General features: G+C 41.8%; 1 protein-coding gene across 5 annotated transcripts in view; it reads left to right on the forward strand.

The window, feature by feature from the left end:
• Unc5d (unc-5 netrin receptor D) overlaps positions 1 to 16,655 on the forward strand; it is a 522,183-nt gene that overhangs the window by 423,904 nt on the left and 81,624 nt on the right. For all 5 annotated transcript variants that reach the window (XM_057752764.1, XM_057752765.1, XM_057752766.1 and 2 more), the window contains one exon: positions 14,764 to 14,796. In XM_057752764.1, coding sequence (XP_057608747.1) covers positions 14,764 to 14,796 — 33 coding nt within the window. The remainder of the gene's footprint in view (positions 1 to 14,763; positions 14,797 to 16,655) is intronic.

Raw genomic sequence — 16,655 nt, forward strand, 5'->3', positions numbered from 1 at the left:
GAGTGAGTGGCCTTAGAGGAGAATGAGCTGCATCTGCAATCTGCATGTCAGTTGGAAAGGGTTGACTATTCAGAACAACAGGACCGATTCTGTCTTCCTAGACAGAAGGTGCAACCCACTATTCACGGAATGAGCACCATTTCACTGTCTTTGTGGGAAGCAGTGAGAAGCAGTCCAGTTAGATGACACCATTATTACTACATGCTACTCCTTCATACTGCTTTTGGTGAAATAGCTGGGCTCTCAGGGTTGCGCCAAACAAGGTTACCTTTGATTAAGATAGCATTTGGCAACATCTTTGCAAAAACAGCACCTTTGTTGAAGGATCTAGGTCATGTAGCAATGTGGGAATTTCCTTCATATTAATTCCTTTTCCTATGTGCCAAACATGACCCTGTGGCACCTTCTTTTGGAAGGCTGACAATGACATTGTTCAGCTCTTGGATGACCTTCAATGATTTGATTTTACTTAGCCTTCACCAGTGTATCTGAAACTCTTCTGTTATCCTGCGGGCTCTGTTTCTCCTCCAGATGGAGCTGCCAGCTCTGAATGATCACTTTAATATTTGGGTATGATTGTTGCTTGGTCACTTGTGGCTGAATCACAGAGACTTAAAGTGATGCTCTCATAGATGGCCACACCTAAGTGCTCTCAACAAGAGGATAAATGCCTCAAGACAAGTGAAAATGGGACTGGACAGCTTTTGCCAAGTAGAGGTGAATGCATGGACTTAAGTTGCTAACACAAACTGGACATCCAAACCCTTTATGTTTGAAAATTGCCATTTCACAGAAGAAAGATCATTATGGGCATGATTGGCAAGAAAGGAAGGCTTGTGTTGCATGCTTTCTGAGTTTAGACAAAACCTGTAGCTGTCTGACCATCATCCTTTCCTTATTCAACACATCCTCTGTGTGTTGAGAATCATGTTCAGGACTAAGTAACCTGTGTGCCTCATGGACAGGAACAGAAAGATTAGATGGTGGCTGTTTTGTTTGATCCTATGAGATGGAAGCCACCTTCTCTGTGGCTCTTTTTCTTCCAGTAGAAAGAGAAGGGAGGGCTTTGTCTTGAGAAGATTAAATGGCATCCGTATAAGAGTGGTTCGAATAAATATTCCTAAGTCCCAGCTAATAACATAACCACTTTGTTTATTGAGCCGTCCACTTAGCCAACCTGAGGAAACTCCTGAGGAAACTCCTGAAAACAATAGTTGCTTCGTTAAGAATTTTCTCTGGCCTCATTGTTATCTGTTACAGTAACTGCCAGCCCTTCCCCTTATTTCATAGGCACTGAGTGAGAGACATTTTATTTTGGAATAGCTCAGAGCATCTGAAGTAACCATTACTATTTTTAACACCTCCTATTTTTGCCAGTGGTTTATATGGAACACCTATTTTTTTATATAAGATTATAACAGACACGTGTCCCATTACCAACACCAAACTCAGCTATTTCTTTCTGTGGGCAAAGGCTGTGGAATAATAGTGGAATTACAGTTGCTGTTAGCTGATCTTAAATTTCAGAATGGGGTGCACTGCATAACTGCTTAGTTTAAGCATAAGGTCTACATAACAAAGACATGAAAATGACATCGCTGAGTTAACATCCTTACACACTCTATTCTTAGATGGTCGTCAAGTAGCCTACTGCTTACAGGTTCTTCCCAAGTATCTTGAAATTTGAAAGGAACAACTCCCATTCCATGTAGAGTACAAAGGGACTAGGTCTCCGTGGTGAAATGCTCGCTAGCATGCATGGCATGAGGCTTTAGATTCCATCTCCCGTGCTACAAACAACCCAAATCCAGCAGTGACCCACATTAATGGCGCTGTTCCTTTTGAAGAAGGTCATGGTAGCTTGCCTTTCTGCATAGCGAATAATTGATTAATTGATGGTTGCCTTTGTGTGTGCTGTACGGTAACTGTGGGTGTAGTGTTGCAGACATGCGGGAGTCATAAGGATGAAGATTTGGGCACATGGGCAGTCATTGGGCAGATTAGTCATAATATCTCTCATACACCCCAGGAAACATGGCCCCATTGTGGGGACCCCCCTTCATAAGAAGATTGGTATTTAGCAAACTTTCAGGAGAGAGTGGATCAACTTCAGGCTCAGGTTCCTATTGGGTATAATTTTAAAAACAAAAAGAAAAAAAAAGAAATATTGCACTCCTCATGTGTCATAATGGAGGTATTTCTTTAAATCCTACAAATCTGAAACTTTTTTTAAAACATTCACTCATGTGCTATATCCTGGGTAGAAATGGGCATTTAAAAGGATGGATAGATAAGCAGATAGATAGAGAGATAGAGAGATAGATAGATAGATAGATAGATAGATAGATAGATAGATAGATAGATAGATAGATAGATAGACAGACCAACCATATGCAATGAATGGCCATAGGACTTCCTCCCTTTGTTATCTACCCACTATATACTTTTTGATTTTGCCTTTTTCATGAATAAAAAGATGTGCTTTGTTTTAGAATGCAATCCCATTTGCAAATAAGGATTGGCCTTCATCCACTGGGCCTTGGTTGATGTGCACTTTTTAAAGTCTCTCGCCCTATTATCTATCAGCTAGCTCTGAAACAGTTAAAAGGCCTTTTGTCACCAGGGAATTTTCTATGGGTCAACTTCTTTTCTTTATTTCCCCATGGATCTCTGCTGCCTGTAACATATCCTGACACGTTAGCTCAGCTTTTCCTGCTTTCTCTTTCTCTCCCTTTATCTACTTTCACCTGTTCCTATCCACTCCTCCCAAGGATCTTGTGATGCCTTTTTCCACTCTGCCTAAAAACTGGCCAAGGGATTAGGCAGGACATGTGATGCAGTACTTTAGCAAAAATGTATGAAAGTTATTTTGCCTTGGGCTCATCTCATTAAATTGCTTCCTATCATGAGAAGAAGGAAAGTAAAACCTTAAATATATATATATATATATATATATATATATATATATATATATATATATATATGGACCCTGAAAATAATTTGGAGCAACTGGCGAGTAAGGTGACTGTGTTCACAAACAGGATTACTTATAGAAAATCAACAAAAATGAGAAAATGCAACAGTAACACACACACACACACACACACACACAAAACCCCTAAAGAAACAAGAACAGGTCTGTGACAATGCATAATGGTGAAATACAATCCTGAGAAGGATGTAAAATGTTTTTAATAGAACCCAGGAGCAGACTGAATGCAAATCCACTGGAAAGAAAAGAGAAAACTTATGTGGCATCCTCAACAGGTAGTGTGAGCACAGTGACTCTGAACTTGAGATTGTGGGAAGGAGAAAAGGGCAAGCTTCCTGAAGTGAGGCAGCAAGAAGGGAACTGGCTGAAGGCATCCAAAAGCACAGCTAAAGAGCCTTCCAAGGTCCTGTGATTATGAGTCAAAACTGGTCATTCTCTTTCCAAATGACCAGAAATGGGTGTGAATGTAGGATTGAGGTCAATAAAAGAATGGACCCTCCCCACAACTTAAACATCCATCCCAAGGCTAAGAGCAGATTGAAGAATCCAGGCTGTTTGACCAGGATGCTTGAGTTCTAATTATGATTGAATTTCTGAATAGAACTCCCTGAGACAATTTTTAAGTTTTCCTAAGCCTAAATGTGCTAATCTATAAACAGAAATTATTCTATTATTAGCTGTCTTCTTGAGAAGATGCAACCCCTGGAAGGCACATGCTACCCATATTAAGCACTCCATTTATGCTAATTGTAAAACAACTGCACTCTGTGTACATGATTTTTAATAAATGGAATTTTGTGGCAAGAAAAAAAATATATATATAACATTGTTCATCTTCTTAAAAACTATCAATAGTGTGTCATTTAAATATTTTCTAATGTATCTGGTTAGCGTGTTTCTAATAAAATGAGGTGTACATAGCATTAAAGTGTGTGCAAGAACATGCATATGTCCTTTACTTAAACTATTTTTGAGAAATAATTTGGGGAATACTGTTGGTTCAGAAAAGCAGTGTTTAGGAGAAGGTGTGTAGTTCGTGACGAATCTTAAAATGCATCCTTCCTCAGCACTTCTGGCAAGCCACTAAATGAATACCTCTCAGTTCTCTTGCCTGAACTTGTCCTAAGGATGTGGTCCCTAAGGCCACAACCAGCTCTATCATTTTGCGATGTTGACAGTCACAAAGCACAGGAAGGCTCAGGAGAGAGAAGAAGGCATGCCACCTGCCTGGCTGACCCATAGGCAAGACTGACAGTCCCCACCACACCACGAGAGAGATGCCCATGTTTGCAAACTCATCAGAAACACCTGCTTTCTAGTGGCTTGACAGCAAAGACAATGCATGAAGCAATCCCAAAGTCATCAATATAAACTCCAAACTCTCTCCTTGTGGGAGGAGGGGTCAAATCAAGCAGTGTGCACTTGTGAGGCTGCTGAACTTGAGGGTTTTGCAGGTCTTGGTTGTTCCTGTCCCCAGACATTCCAAAGCGTCTCTCTTTTCACAACACAATACCTTTAGATTACCATTCATGATGTTTTTATTTGTTTGTTTGTGTATTTGTTTTTCTTTGCTTCTTTGTTTCATGGCTTTCAGTAGATGCTGATAATCATGGTTCTATCTATTAGGGATATTTCCAGAATCTAGACTTGTCATATAAAGGATCGGGTCTATTAATTACAAATTCTAAAATTACAGTGCAATTAGTTCAAGATTCAACTGCACAAAACCCTGGGTTAAGAAATATTCATCTGGACTAAAGAAAGATTTAATAACTGAGTTCATAGACTTGTTGGGCTATAAAAGAAGTGGCAAGAACCCAATCATGGAAGTGATTTAAAACTGAGCAGTCTACTCTGGTACAAAATTCAGTGGCCTCCAGGGTGTGCTAAAAAAGGGAATTAATCAACATAGAGGACACCTTGTGTCTTGGTTCCACCTTTCCTCCTGAATTACATATTAAATACATGTGTGTCTTTAAGAGAACTGAGACCAATGAGACATGAACTGAATATATCAGTATTAAGACTAGTTTCCTTCACCCTGGCCTCTCACTTCCCCTAGAATGATGACATTATCACACACAAAAAGGAAATACCTGCAGTCTGAAATGTCCAGTGAATAACAATGTCATTGTTAGATGGAATGGAAAATTACTTAGCAACCCTTAGAAAAATACAATAGATAGTAAACATACCTGAGATAGAAGTCAAGATTCCATGGTATCAGTTCAGATATTTTGTTAACCAACTGTGACCATGAGCAAAAATCGTAATATTATATCCTGAAAAACAACCATCAAAGCTCTGAGAATTGATATCATTATAATTTTAGATCTTTGATATTGATCTCACATATGTGGGTATGTATACAAATGCATATGGAATGTGGAACTGAGTAAGATATCATTGAATTTTCAGGATTCAGGCAGGCCTTTAATGTTATTTTGAGAACTTTATCTAATTCTATCACACAAAGTTAACTGTTTGAGAAGCAGTTTCGCAGGGTACAGGACAACTTTTAACTAAGAAATAAATTGCCCTGTCCCAGTGAAAGAGGACACCAGACTCACTTGGTGCCGAATGGTGTAATTCAGTTTTCTTTGCACTCCCCCATACACCCATCGTTAGAAAGCTACCCTGTCCTCAGAATGCATAAAATGTGGGAAATATATGGACTCTCACATTCTTGTGTTTGTGATGTAACTGAGATGAAAGACTTAGCATTAAGTCAGTCTTCAAATGTTTACAGAGTACATGTTCTATTCAGTTCCTGTCTTTGGTGATAAACTAGGAGGAGCGGTAGTTTGATCTGTAGCAGTAAGCAAATCTGTGGCTAACAGGAGGAGTGGAGTAGCTTCAAGAACAAGATAGACTGGTCTTGCTGGAAGAGGCCTGTAATCCCACCCCATAGGGAAATAGAGGCCAAATGGATGGCTCAGAAAAATCACAAGAGAAGGGAGTGAGGGAGGAAGGGAGGATGCTTAGAACACAGATCTTCAGATTATAGTTTCTCTTACAGAAGGTCTTTGTGTGCCAGGTTCTATCACTCACACAGCTAGCGCCAGTTATTTTCTATGTAGTTGATCAGTCATTATAGTCTTTCACAACTATCCACTTCATTCCAGACTTCCTTTGGCCAACAACTAAAGAATATTCTTTAAAACAGTAGGCCACTACCATAAGCCTACATTTAGGTCAAAAGTCCCAGATAGGATTTTTTCTATCCAACATTACTGAGATGAAGTTGACAATTACAAGTTGTTTACAGTTACATTATACAGCCTGACTGTTTGATACATGACTATGTGTGAAATAACATCACTAATTGCTTAGCATACTTAGCACCTCTCAGAAGATCTGCCCTCTGAGCAAATTTCAAGTGCACAGGATAATACTGACCGTAGTCATGCAGCTGGACATTTATTTCCAAAACTTCCTGATCGAGCTGCAATGAAACTTTGCATTTGTCAAGGATCCCTTGTAGCCCTTGCCTCACCACTAGGGCCAGCAACAATGCTTTACTCTCAGGTTCTGAGTCTGGCATTTTTAGAATCCCCATAGAAATGAGGCCATGCAGTATGTGTCTTCCTGTGTCTGCTTATTTCACTTAGCAGAGTATCCCCAAGTCTTTATGTGCATTATGAACGGCAGGAACTCTTCTCCAAATTTGAACAATATTTTATATGATATACTACATGTATGTATACAAATATCATTTCCCATCAGCTGTCCACCGTATTTTATGTATCCCTTTAATAGTGGGCATTTAGTTGTTTCTGTATCTTTGTTATTGTGAGCAACTCTGAAGTGAACCTGGGAATATAGTTAATCGTCTTTTCAATGTGCTAATTTTGCTATGATTTTTGAAAAGCACTTAAAGTATCTAGATATTACATCTGTCTTAAATGAGCACTTGCTCTGGACATCTTGGCCCATTTCTGGTGATTTGATTGGTCTTTTGCAGTACTGAGGGTAGAATACAAGGTATTTTGAATGCGAGCACAGTCTTCCCTCATTGAGCTCTAGATCAGCCTGTGTGTACTTTTAAATGTGAGTAGACATTTGCTGCAGACAAATGCAAGGGTAGCAAGGCAAAGCATCCCTAGCCCAGACAGGAGAGTTCAGTCTGCATCTTCCTTGAGGACAGAGGTGGAAACCTGCATGTTGTCACTTTGAAACCAGTTTTGAATGGAGAGGTTTGTGGAAATTCTGAAAAGCCTTTGCAGCAGCCCCAGAATGTAAGTGCCATCATAGAAAACAAACCAAAGCACAGACTCACTGGGAATGTAGAGAGCATTGTGGAAGCTCATCTGTTTCCTCATAAATGAGGTCATGGACCACCAGGCTTTCTGTTCCTGGATTTGTTCAGTGAACACAGTGTTGTCAGGTCCATCTCTTCTGCAAGTGACAATATTTCATTCTTTCTTATTGTTTTATTGCACTATACATTTTTCTCTGCTCCCCTCCCTTCCTGCCCGCTCCCCTTCTACCAGCCAAATAGTATCTGATTGTGTGTATATATCATAAAATAGTTGCCACAAGCTGTGGGGAGTAGGGGGCTGTATAGATGGTCTACATACACCATGTTATAGCCAGAGAGGGAGAAAAGGGTCCGATATTAAAGTTGCCATCACCAGCAGAAATGTGCTGTTTCAAAATAGCTAAAAGGGAGTATTTTGAATCTTCTCATATCAAAAAATGATGAATGCATCCCGTAATGGACATCCTGATCACCCTGCACAAGGCAAGTACACATTGAAACTACCTTATACCACATAACTAAGTAGTTATATGTCAGTAAAAATTAAAACTTATGTTGACATTAAGTCTGGAAATTTGAATGATTTAGCTCAAATTGAAACAGAAACACCACCTGTAAGAATAGTCATTAAAGATACTTGTCTTAGATACAGTATTTTGAAAAAAGGAAGGGAGGAAACTGCTCCTCCTAAATGAACACTAAACAAGAGCCATAGCAGAGAGCAATGCTGGAGCCATTGTCATCAGATGTGACATGCATGAGCTGTCTGTGGCGGTGCCCTCAGACACCACCTAATTAGCGTGATGGGATCGGGAACAAATCTTAGGTGGAAGATGTCAACAGTACTGTTTTTCACTTCCTAATGTGTACAAGTGGTCAACCAGGTAGGTATTTTGCCACTTGTTCCCAGAATCCCAATATTCAAGCAGATTTCTTTGGGAAGTTAGTCATTGTCCAGGAGACATCAGTTAGAAGATGCTAGGTGCTTTTGTTCTGTGTGTGTGTGTGTGTGTGTGTGTGTGTGTGTGTGTGTGTGTATTTACTGGACATGTACAGATGGTATTTCAAAGGGACAGTAGATTCTCATGTTGCAATATGGGCTGGGAAGCTGGCAGAAGTCGCAAAGAGAGCAGAAGACTTTGACCCAGCTTGTGATAGGGTAAACATGTGACCTTCCCTGGATCCCCTATGACTTACCAGGAAAGCATGAGAGATGCATACATGCACACACATACACAGATACACACACATACATAAGTAAGAAGAGCTCTGCCTTCTACTCTTCTATTCTGCGTTCTGCTCACTGCTCAGGTTTAGAGTGCATACAAACACTGACTGACAGCTGTATTTCTCTGTGTGTGTGAACACTCAGGAGGTCAGAATCCTGACCCGTCAAGTCAGTGTCTGTCTGACACTCAGGCACCCTGGAGTGGTCAATGTGAAGCAGGCCTTCTGTTTGAATTTTTTTTCAGTGCTAACTCAGGGCATCAGGACGGCCCTGGGACCTCCTGCAGGCTTCGGTAGCATTCTGTCTGGTATAAGACTGGCTGGTAATAATTTCTAGCTATGGGGAAAGAGGTAATGAATGAATAAGTGAAACTCACTGATAATTAAAACTTTAGCTGTTTTTCCCCATCTGCAAATAATAAAGCAACTTTTAATTAGCCCCTCTGAATGGCTGTTTTGCATTTGTGTGTCTGTGGTATGATATATATCATAAATATGTGTATGTATGTATATATACATATTTGCATGTTATGTGTGTGTGTGTGTGTGTATGTGTGTGTGTGTGTGTGTGCGTAGGCCCAGTATTAAATAAGTATCATCCTGGATCACATCCCATTTTAATTTACTGAGGCAGGATCTGTCACTTGAACCTGAAGTCCAACCATGAACCTGAAGCGATGCCATGAACTGAAGCTTAAAATGGGGCTGGGAGCTCATAGGTGTATCCAACAGCTGCATTAGTTTAGTTGACGATCTCTAGGAATGAACTCATATTCAGTGTGGTGCGACCATGAAAGCAGAACAGTTGGCTATGGTCTGAGCAGCAGAGGATCAGGGTTAATCTATTCAGCCAGCTCCAGGAACCCCTCCCACATTCTGGGATTGCAGGTGGGCCTCCACACTCATCCAGTATGCATGTGGTGCTGGGGTGCAAAGCTCAGTCCTTGCTTGGGGGTGATTTTCCCACTGAGTCATTTTCCCTGATCTCCCCATATTATTCGTGCTGTGGGTCTACAGCTGCAAACCCTGTAGACTCCTCACCTGAAGGGATTACAGGAGTTTAAAATGTATAAATCAAAATAATTAGGGTTTTTTTTTTTTTTTTTTTTTTTTTTTTAGAGAGAGAGGGGGGAGTGACATGTGCTAATGAAGGAATCACCAGAGTCCTCATGGACTGCATCTCTGAGGCAGGAGGCTTTTCTGGGAGACTAGAGTGGGAAGGGGTGTCCCAAAGAGAAGCGATGCCATGAAGTGAAGCTTAAAATGGGGCTGGGAGCTCATAGGTGTATCCGACAGCTGTATTAGTTTAGTTGACGATCTCTAGGAATGAACTCATATTCAGTGTGGTGCGACCATGAAAGCAGAACAGTTGGCTATGGTCTGAGCAGCAGAGGATCAGGGTTAAATATTACGTGCTGAGGCTAGAAGCTATTGTAACAAATAAGGAAACAGCCAAAGTATGGACGTAAAAAAAAAATAAAAAACCAAAACAGATTATTCCACATTTGTGTCAACCTAACAACGTGAGTCTAAAAAATGGGTAAAGTGAATTACAATAAAAGAGTTAGTATGCATATTTTAGGGACAGAAAAGATTTCAAAGAATGAAATCTACGAAGAAGGAAATGAAAGTAGTCTTTGGAAATGAAAGAAAAGAAGGTTAAATGTTGACTATGGTGGCATCCTTGGTTTTCAGTCTGGGGAAAGAGCTATGTCTTGCATATTGTGTATGTTAGTGGCACTGTGAGTCTCAGAAGCCATACAGACACTGGGGGAAAAACATATTTATTCACCGTTTGAAAACAAGGGACACAGATGTCAACGAATCACAGTCCATGGCCTCCAAAGAAATGTGGAGTTAGAGATGCAGTCCCTCTGTCCTCAGGCCTGCTCTCTGAAGTCCCCAGCGTGTGAGTAGCATGAGCCTGGCTACATTTGGTTCCAGTAGGGCTGAGTGCCAGTGGGTGGCTTTATGCATCTTTCAAGAATAGTGGAGCCCACGGAAATGCTTTGGGAACCTAGATGGAAGGAAAGAAACGAGGGTTAAAGTAAGGTAGAAGAGAATGAATCATCATCAAAGGTAAAAAGTAAAGTGCTTCCTCTCTCCCTCCCTCTTTTTTTCCTCCCTCCCCTTCCCATTCCTTCTCTCCTGTCCCTCCATCCTTCCATTCCCCACCCCTCCCTCTCCTTCCCCCCCATCTCCCATCTCTCCCTCTCTTCTCCCTTCCATCTCCCATCCCACCTCTCTCCCATCCTCCACTTCCATCTCATTCCTCCCTCTCCTCCCTTTCTCTCATACATATACATACTTTTACATACACATACACATGTACTGGGGACAGGGAATCACAAAACCTTATTTGCATTACAGTAAACACTAATAATAACAAAGGCAGAAAGCAACACAATAAGCTATAATTTTCCTACATGAAAATGATAATATAATTGGTAATTTCCTATGTTTTCATGCTACCACGTATGTAAGCATACATATTTTTATCTAATGGCGTATACATAAAAATCAGAGAAAAACCTAAACTTGTATATCTGGCTTACCATTAGCCGTGTTTATTCTCTGTGGTGAAGTTTTCTCTCCCTTCAGTGCCTGTCTAGGCTGCTTACGAAGTTAACAGCAAACATGATTTTCCAAGTTACAACACCTTAAGACTCTGTTAAAAATTCCTTTGATTCATTCACTTGTAAATAAGGTAGAGTTACAATTGCTATCATCCATTTCCTTCCATCCTTTTGCCCTCCCAGGGCTTAAGGCAGACCTTAAGAAGTGGCTGTGATTTCCCAGAACTACTGCTTAGCTGCCAGTGGCTCAAAATTGCACTAATTCAGTGTTTGTCAAATAGAAAACCGGCTTTCCTAGGCCTGTCTGTATGCCCACTCCCCCACTGCCCCTTAGGGAAGCAGAGACTAACTGGAGTTGACCACACACAGCCCCTGATTTCTTGCCAGGAAGTAGTAGTAATCACAAAAAACACAAACCCCAATTAATCAGGACCTTTTGGAGTGGGGCCCAGGCCTGGGTGTTTATTCTAAAAGCTCCCAGGTGATTCCAACGTGCAGCCAACATTAAGAACCTTGGCCCTAATGGATTAATTTACTAGGGGGGCATTTGAATGCAGCCCTTTGGAGAGGGGGAAATTAAAGTGGAGAGGTGTTGGTTGACCAAGGCCAAGTTGTTTCGTGGCCTTGAGCTTTGTGAGAGAATGATTATGCAAACAGATTAAAACAGTGTGGTGTGGGCCAAGCCTTCAAAGTTAGAGAGGTCGCTAGATGGCCTTCTCTAGCACATGCAGAGGGCTGAGGTCAAATTCAGTGTTTAACTGAGGAAAATGCTGTTCTGTGGCCGCTTCTTTTCCAGAAATTTTTTTTTTTTTTTTTTTTTTTTTTTTTGGTTTTTCGAGACAGGGTTTCTCTGTAGCTTTGGTGCCTGTCCCGGAACTAGCTCTTGTAGACCAGGCTGGCCTCAAACTCCCAGAGATCCGCCTGCCTCTGCCTCCCGAGTGCTGGGATTAAAGGCGTGCGCCACCACCGCCCGGCTTCCAGATATTCTTATTTCACAAAACACAGCAGAACCCAAATTGGATGCTAATGGCAGGGGACTAATGCCTTGGGGCTTCAGAGCTTTCCAGCTTTTTCTAAAAGGTGGCTGTTGAAACAGAAGACATACTGGCCAGGAGAACAGTGGCCTTTTGGGGCATTTTATACTGCAGCAGGAAACCATTGTGAACGGCTGGTCTTTTCATATCATCGGTTGTCCCCCTTAAGGCTAACAATGATGGATTCAGGCAAATGGTTCCTAGAGGATTTCTGGATCCCTCTCTTTTTCTGCACAACAAGAGACTAAGCTGTGACTTAGTTTGGTCTCACCATGGCAGAGACATTAGTTTAACTGTCATTCCAGCACCCTGCCCCAAATCCGTGCAGTTCCTGACCTGGCATTGTGATCTGTTTCCCAGCAGGAACACAGATAAGCATCATGAGTTACTGGGCTCGCAACCATCTTCATACGTTGAAATTACTTCATTGACCATCATTTGTTGCAATTATTAAGCCAACCCTGTGTCTACCCTGTGCTTCATGGTCCTGTATCTATCCTGCTTAGTCCTGAATATCAAACTCTAAGGGTGTTACTTTGCCCGGTTCACTGTAAGAACCTTCAAGGCACACCAACAGGATGTGGAACCCCTAAAGATCAAGTCCAGTTGAGACCCCAAGTCTGTGTTATTTGTACAGTGCCACATTGCCAAACACCTTGGCTCCAGAACTGGGTCAGAGGGAAACTCAGGGTCCCTGCCTTGTGGGCCTTTGTGACAGTGTCTCTGTCTCCAGACCTTAACCCTTGGCTTCTAGGCCACATTTCCTCTTATTTTAGAGCTGTTCTCAGTAGAACCCGACCACCCTATTTTTCTCACAGCTTGGCTATCAGTATTTTTTTTTCTGAAGACTCCATCTTGCATCTCACCTGTTCTTAATGGCATTTCATTTTGTTCCCTGGTTTAATTCCTAGTCCCCGTGGTTCAGAGGAGAAAATACAGTTGCACTCAGCCAAAGTCCTAAACAGATGTTCCCCCATCTCCTCTCGTGGGTGTGACAATGCATCACTTTCAGGCATCTTAGCCCTGGCCTGCCAGCCTCTTGGTGCCTGTGCCGAATGCATCCAGAGCCTCTCAGTAAGCAAACCGGAAGCTCCGCTGAACCCACCAAAGCCGCCGCCTTCTAATTGTTGAGAGCAGTAGGATCTGGACTTCCCAGCTACCACCTGCTCTCGGGGAAATGTGTTGAGTCTGTGTGAGGGGCATGCAAGTGTTCTCAGAAACGTGAATGAAAAATCCTACATGAGCATGTCAATGTAAATACCATATTATCATCCCAGAAAACATTCGTTTTGAAGGCGGTACCTGCTGCTGTCTCGTTCTCCCCCGACCATTAAATGATCCATATACAGGAGTATGGTTTGCATCCAACTTGTAAAATCTTCTTCCATCACAGGTCAGACTGCAAAACACACAAAAGCCATATTCTAAACACCCTATATTTATGTACTATAAGAACCTCTATCAAGATCGATATGAAATTCAGAAGTGGGTTTAGTTGGCAGAAATTCCTAGCCAAACTGACCATAGCAGCCTATCTGCCTGGGAGGAGTTATTATGCCGTCAGTAAGATACTATTTATGAAGTTCTAAAATATATAGCATGCTGGGTTTGATTCTGTTAAAACCATAATCCACAATGAAAGCCTCACTCTATGTGGCCATCTTCAGGCTCATAGAGAACAAGTCTGTAGAAGGTAACCTCGCACGGCTCCAGCTCTGTGACTCTGTGAGTGGCCAATGACCTTGACCTGTGTAATCTGGAAGCCTAGAAGAGGACTATGAGAGGCACAGACACCCTCTCATAGGATGCTCTGCAAAATGTTAAATCCTGGCATCTTGCCCTGGCGTCTAGAAAGTGCACAATCTGCCTTCTACAGTGGTGTTTAGCCTGAGGTGGAACCAAGAACAGGAAAAACAAAGTAAGCCACAGGCTCCAATATCAGTGTGAGATGTAGAATGAGAGCTGGTGGGGTACTTGATGGACAGAGAGCCTTGGGAAGAACTGTCACAAATGTCTCAGCTGACTCTGACCGCTGAGGTCCAGATGACCTTTGCCTTTCACTGCTACATCCCACCAGCTTGCTGCACATACAACGACATCTTTTTCACAGAGAGACAACATGCATTTAAACAGATTGGGGGCGGAGGGGACAAAAACCCAAACTGAAAATGCTCCCAACACCACATCCATAGCCCCAGGGAATGCCTCAACAGGCAGTTTGGAAGCTTGCATCCAGACCATGATTACTGCAAACCACTGCAGGCTCTCTTTACATATTTATTCCCTGGCTCATTTTTCTGTCTTCATGTATACTGAAATGGCATCTCTTGCCTGAGCAGGCTGCTCCCTGGGCATTAAAAGGAGCAGGCAGCAAGCTCCTTGCACTTATCATGCAGATAAGAATCGTGCAGAAGCAACAGAGAAAAAGTATGCTAGCAAACTGGAGAGAAAATATATTCTTAAATAAAATAATCATCATATGGAAATATTTCAAAAAGAGGCAAATAAAAAGTTAGAATGCAAAAGAAAAAATGTGGGCCCCATAATCCATATTGCCTGCAAATTGGAGAAAATGTTTCATTTATAGAAGGCCATACAAAGTAATACAGGGAATATATCTGCTCCATGTAAATTTATTAAATGCAACTTTCTTTTTCTCTTTCTTTCTTTTAGATAAAAAACCTCTTCATGAAATAAAACCCCAAAGTAAGTTATTTTTCCTCTTGTGAATATAATTTATTCTCATATTTGCTGCCTTGCTGTTGTATTTGTTCAGGAGCCAAACAGAAGTGAAGTCCTCTGACAGATCCAGGGCTTTCGGGGCCTCTCCTCATTGAGTTTGGAGTCACATATCAGAGGTTTAAATCAAAAAGAAATATGCACGCCCTTCCCCTCCCTCAAAGCAAAAGTAAATCTCTCTTCTTGATTCTTTCTGTCTCTAAGTCCATTTCTCTGCAGATGTCATCTAGGATTCTTATTTCTGGAGAGATTTATAGCATTAAAATTAATAAATATTTGTCAGTATACGCATGCATGAGAGCAGCTTTGTGGGCAAACGCCTGGCTCCTAGCCCTTCCAGGAAAAGGCAGGGAAGGAAGGGTTCTGGAGAATGCCAGCCCTGAGTCTCACCTACTGTGAAACCCATGGTAACTAGGTAGATTAGAGCCAGCACTCCACAGTGAAATAGGCCCAAGCTGAGTGTTGGTGTTGGCTTCAGTACCCTAGCTACAGGCTTGCTTTCTGAAGATGCCTTTGCATTATTTCTGTTTTGCATCCAGGGGATTTAGAGAATGGAGCATGGCTTAAATGGTCGGAAACCTGGCATTTGACTCCATGGCTCTCAGCTGATGCAATTATGGTAACCTGGAGGCCTTTGAAAAATTGGGAGTTGGGGAGCAGGGATTAGAATCCAGAAATCTTTAGTTTTCAGGGCTCCCCATGTGATTCCATCATGCACTCAGATTGCAAACCATAGCCATAGAATTTGTGATTGGGCGACCAAACAGATCAGAATCTTGGAGTATGATGGGAATTTAATAAGCATATTCTACTTTTGAAAAAAAAAACAAGTGTATTAGAATCTATAATGGGGGATACTCCTAGAACTGACATGTTATTGTGTCTAAGTAACTGCATGGACCTAGAGATAGGTAAAGCATACTAAGGAATCTCAGGCTATGAGACAAGAACCACACAGCTGGCATCGTTAGCAGAAGTAAACAGTTGGCCAGCTGCTTCGAAATGTAAAGCTTGGGAAACCTGTCTCTGTCCAGTTTCTCTCATTTAATGCAAGATGAATGCCTTCTGATGATTTATATTCACAACAGTAGAATCCAAAGCTCTTAGGAGAGTTAACAGCTTATATTAGCTAACTTCTTTGATGAAAACCGAGACCTTAGAGGACAGACAGAAATAGGTACCCAGGGGTGAGCATCAGAAGACATGACAGGACAATCCAGGCACTTTGTTCCTGTTCTACTTTGTTGCTATGGGCAGCCTGTAGCACATTGAGGTCACTAACTTAAAATCTGAGAACTCTTCAAAACAAAACCTTCCTTAGTGTCTTTATCTGCTGCCGCCAGCTATGTGTAAAGGAACCATTGGTGCCCAAGTGGTGTACTTTTGTTCCGTGCACACTTGCTTTGGAAGACTGAGTCGGGAAGAACTCAGCACTGTGTGTCTGTATGTGTGTTGGCATGAGCACATGCTAAGGGAAGGGAACTTGGCCTTTAATATTCAGCCCATACTTGTGTCCTGACTCTCAGGGAGGTGGCTAGGATGGCTGGACTCTGTGACTTCTCTTAGTCTCTTGTGCATGTCATCCCCCAGTTTGGGTATTGAGAGCATGAGAAGATCATGGGTGTTCATGTGGTAACCAACACGAGGATTATTTATAAATGCATGTGTGTGTGTTTCAAAGAATTAATTTCATGCTTAGTCTGTGAGTCCTGTGCCTTTCGAATTTGGTTACATCTGTACTTTCAGGCATAAACCCCACAGAAGCTATTCCTTGTCTCTAGGGACTCCTGAATTCATTTGTGCTTGGGGTTCTCACTCCTAAGCAC

This window comes from Chionomys nivalis, chromosome 20, assembly GCF_950005125.1.
Source record: "Chionomys nivalis chromosome 20, mChiNiv1.1, whole genome shotgun sequence".
In the NCBI taxonomy this organism is placed as follows: domain Eukaryota; kingdom Metazoa; phylum Chordata; class Mammalia; order Rodentia; family Cricetidae; genus Chionomys; species Chionomys nivalis.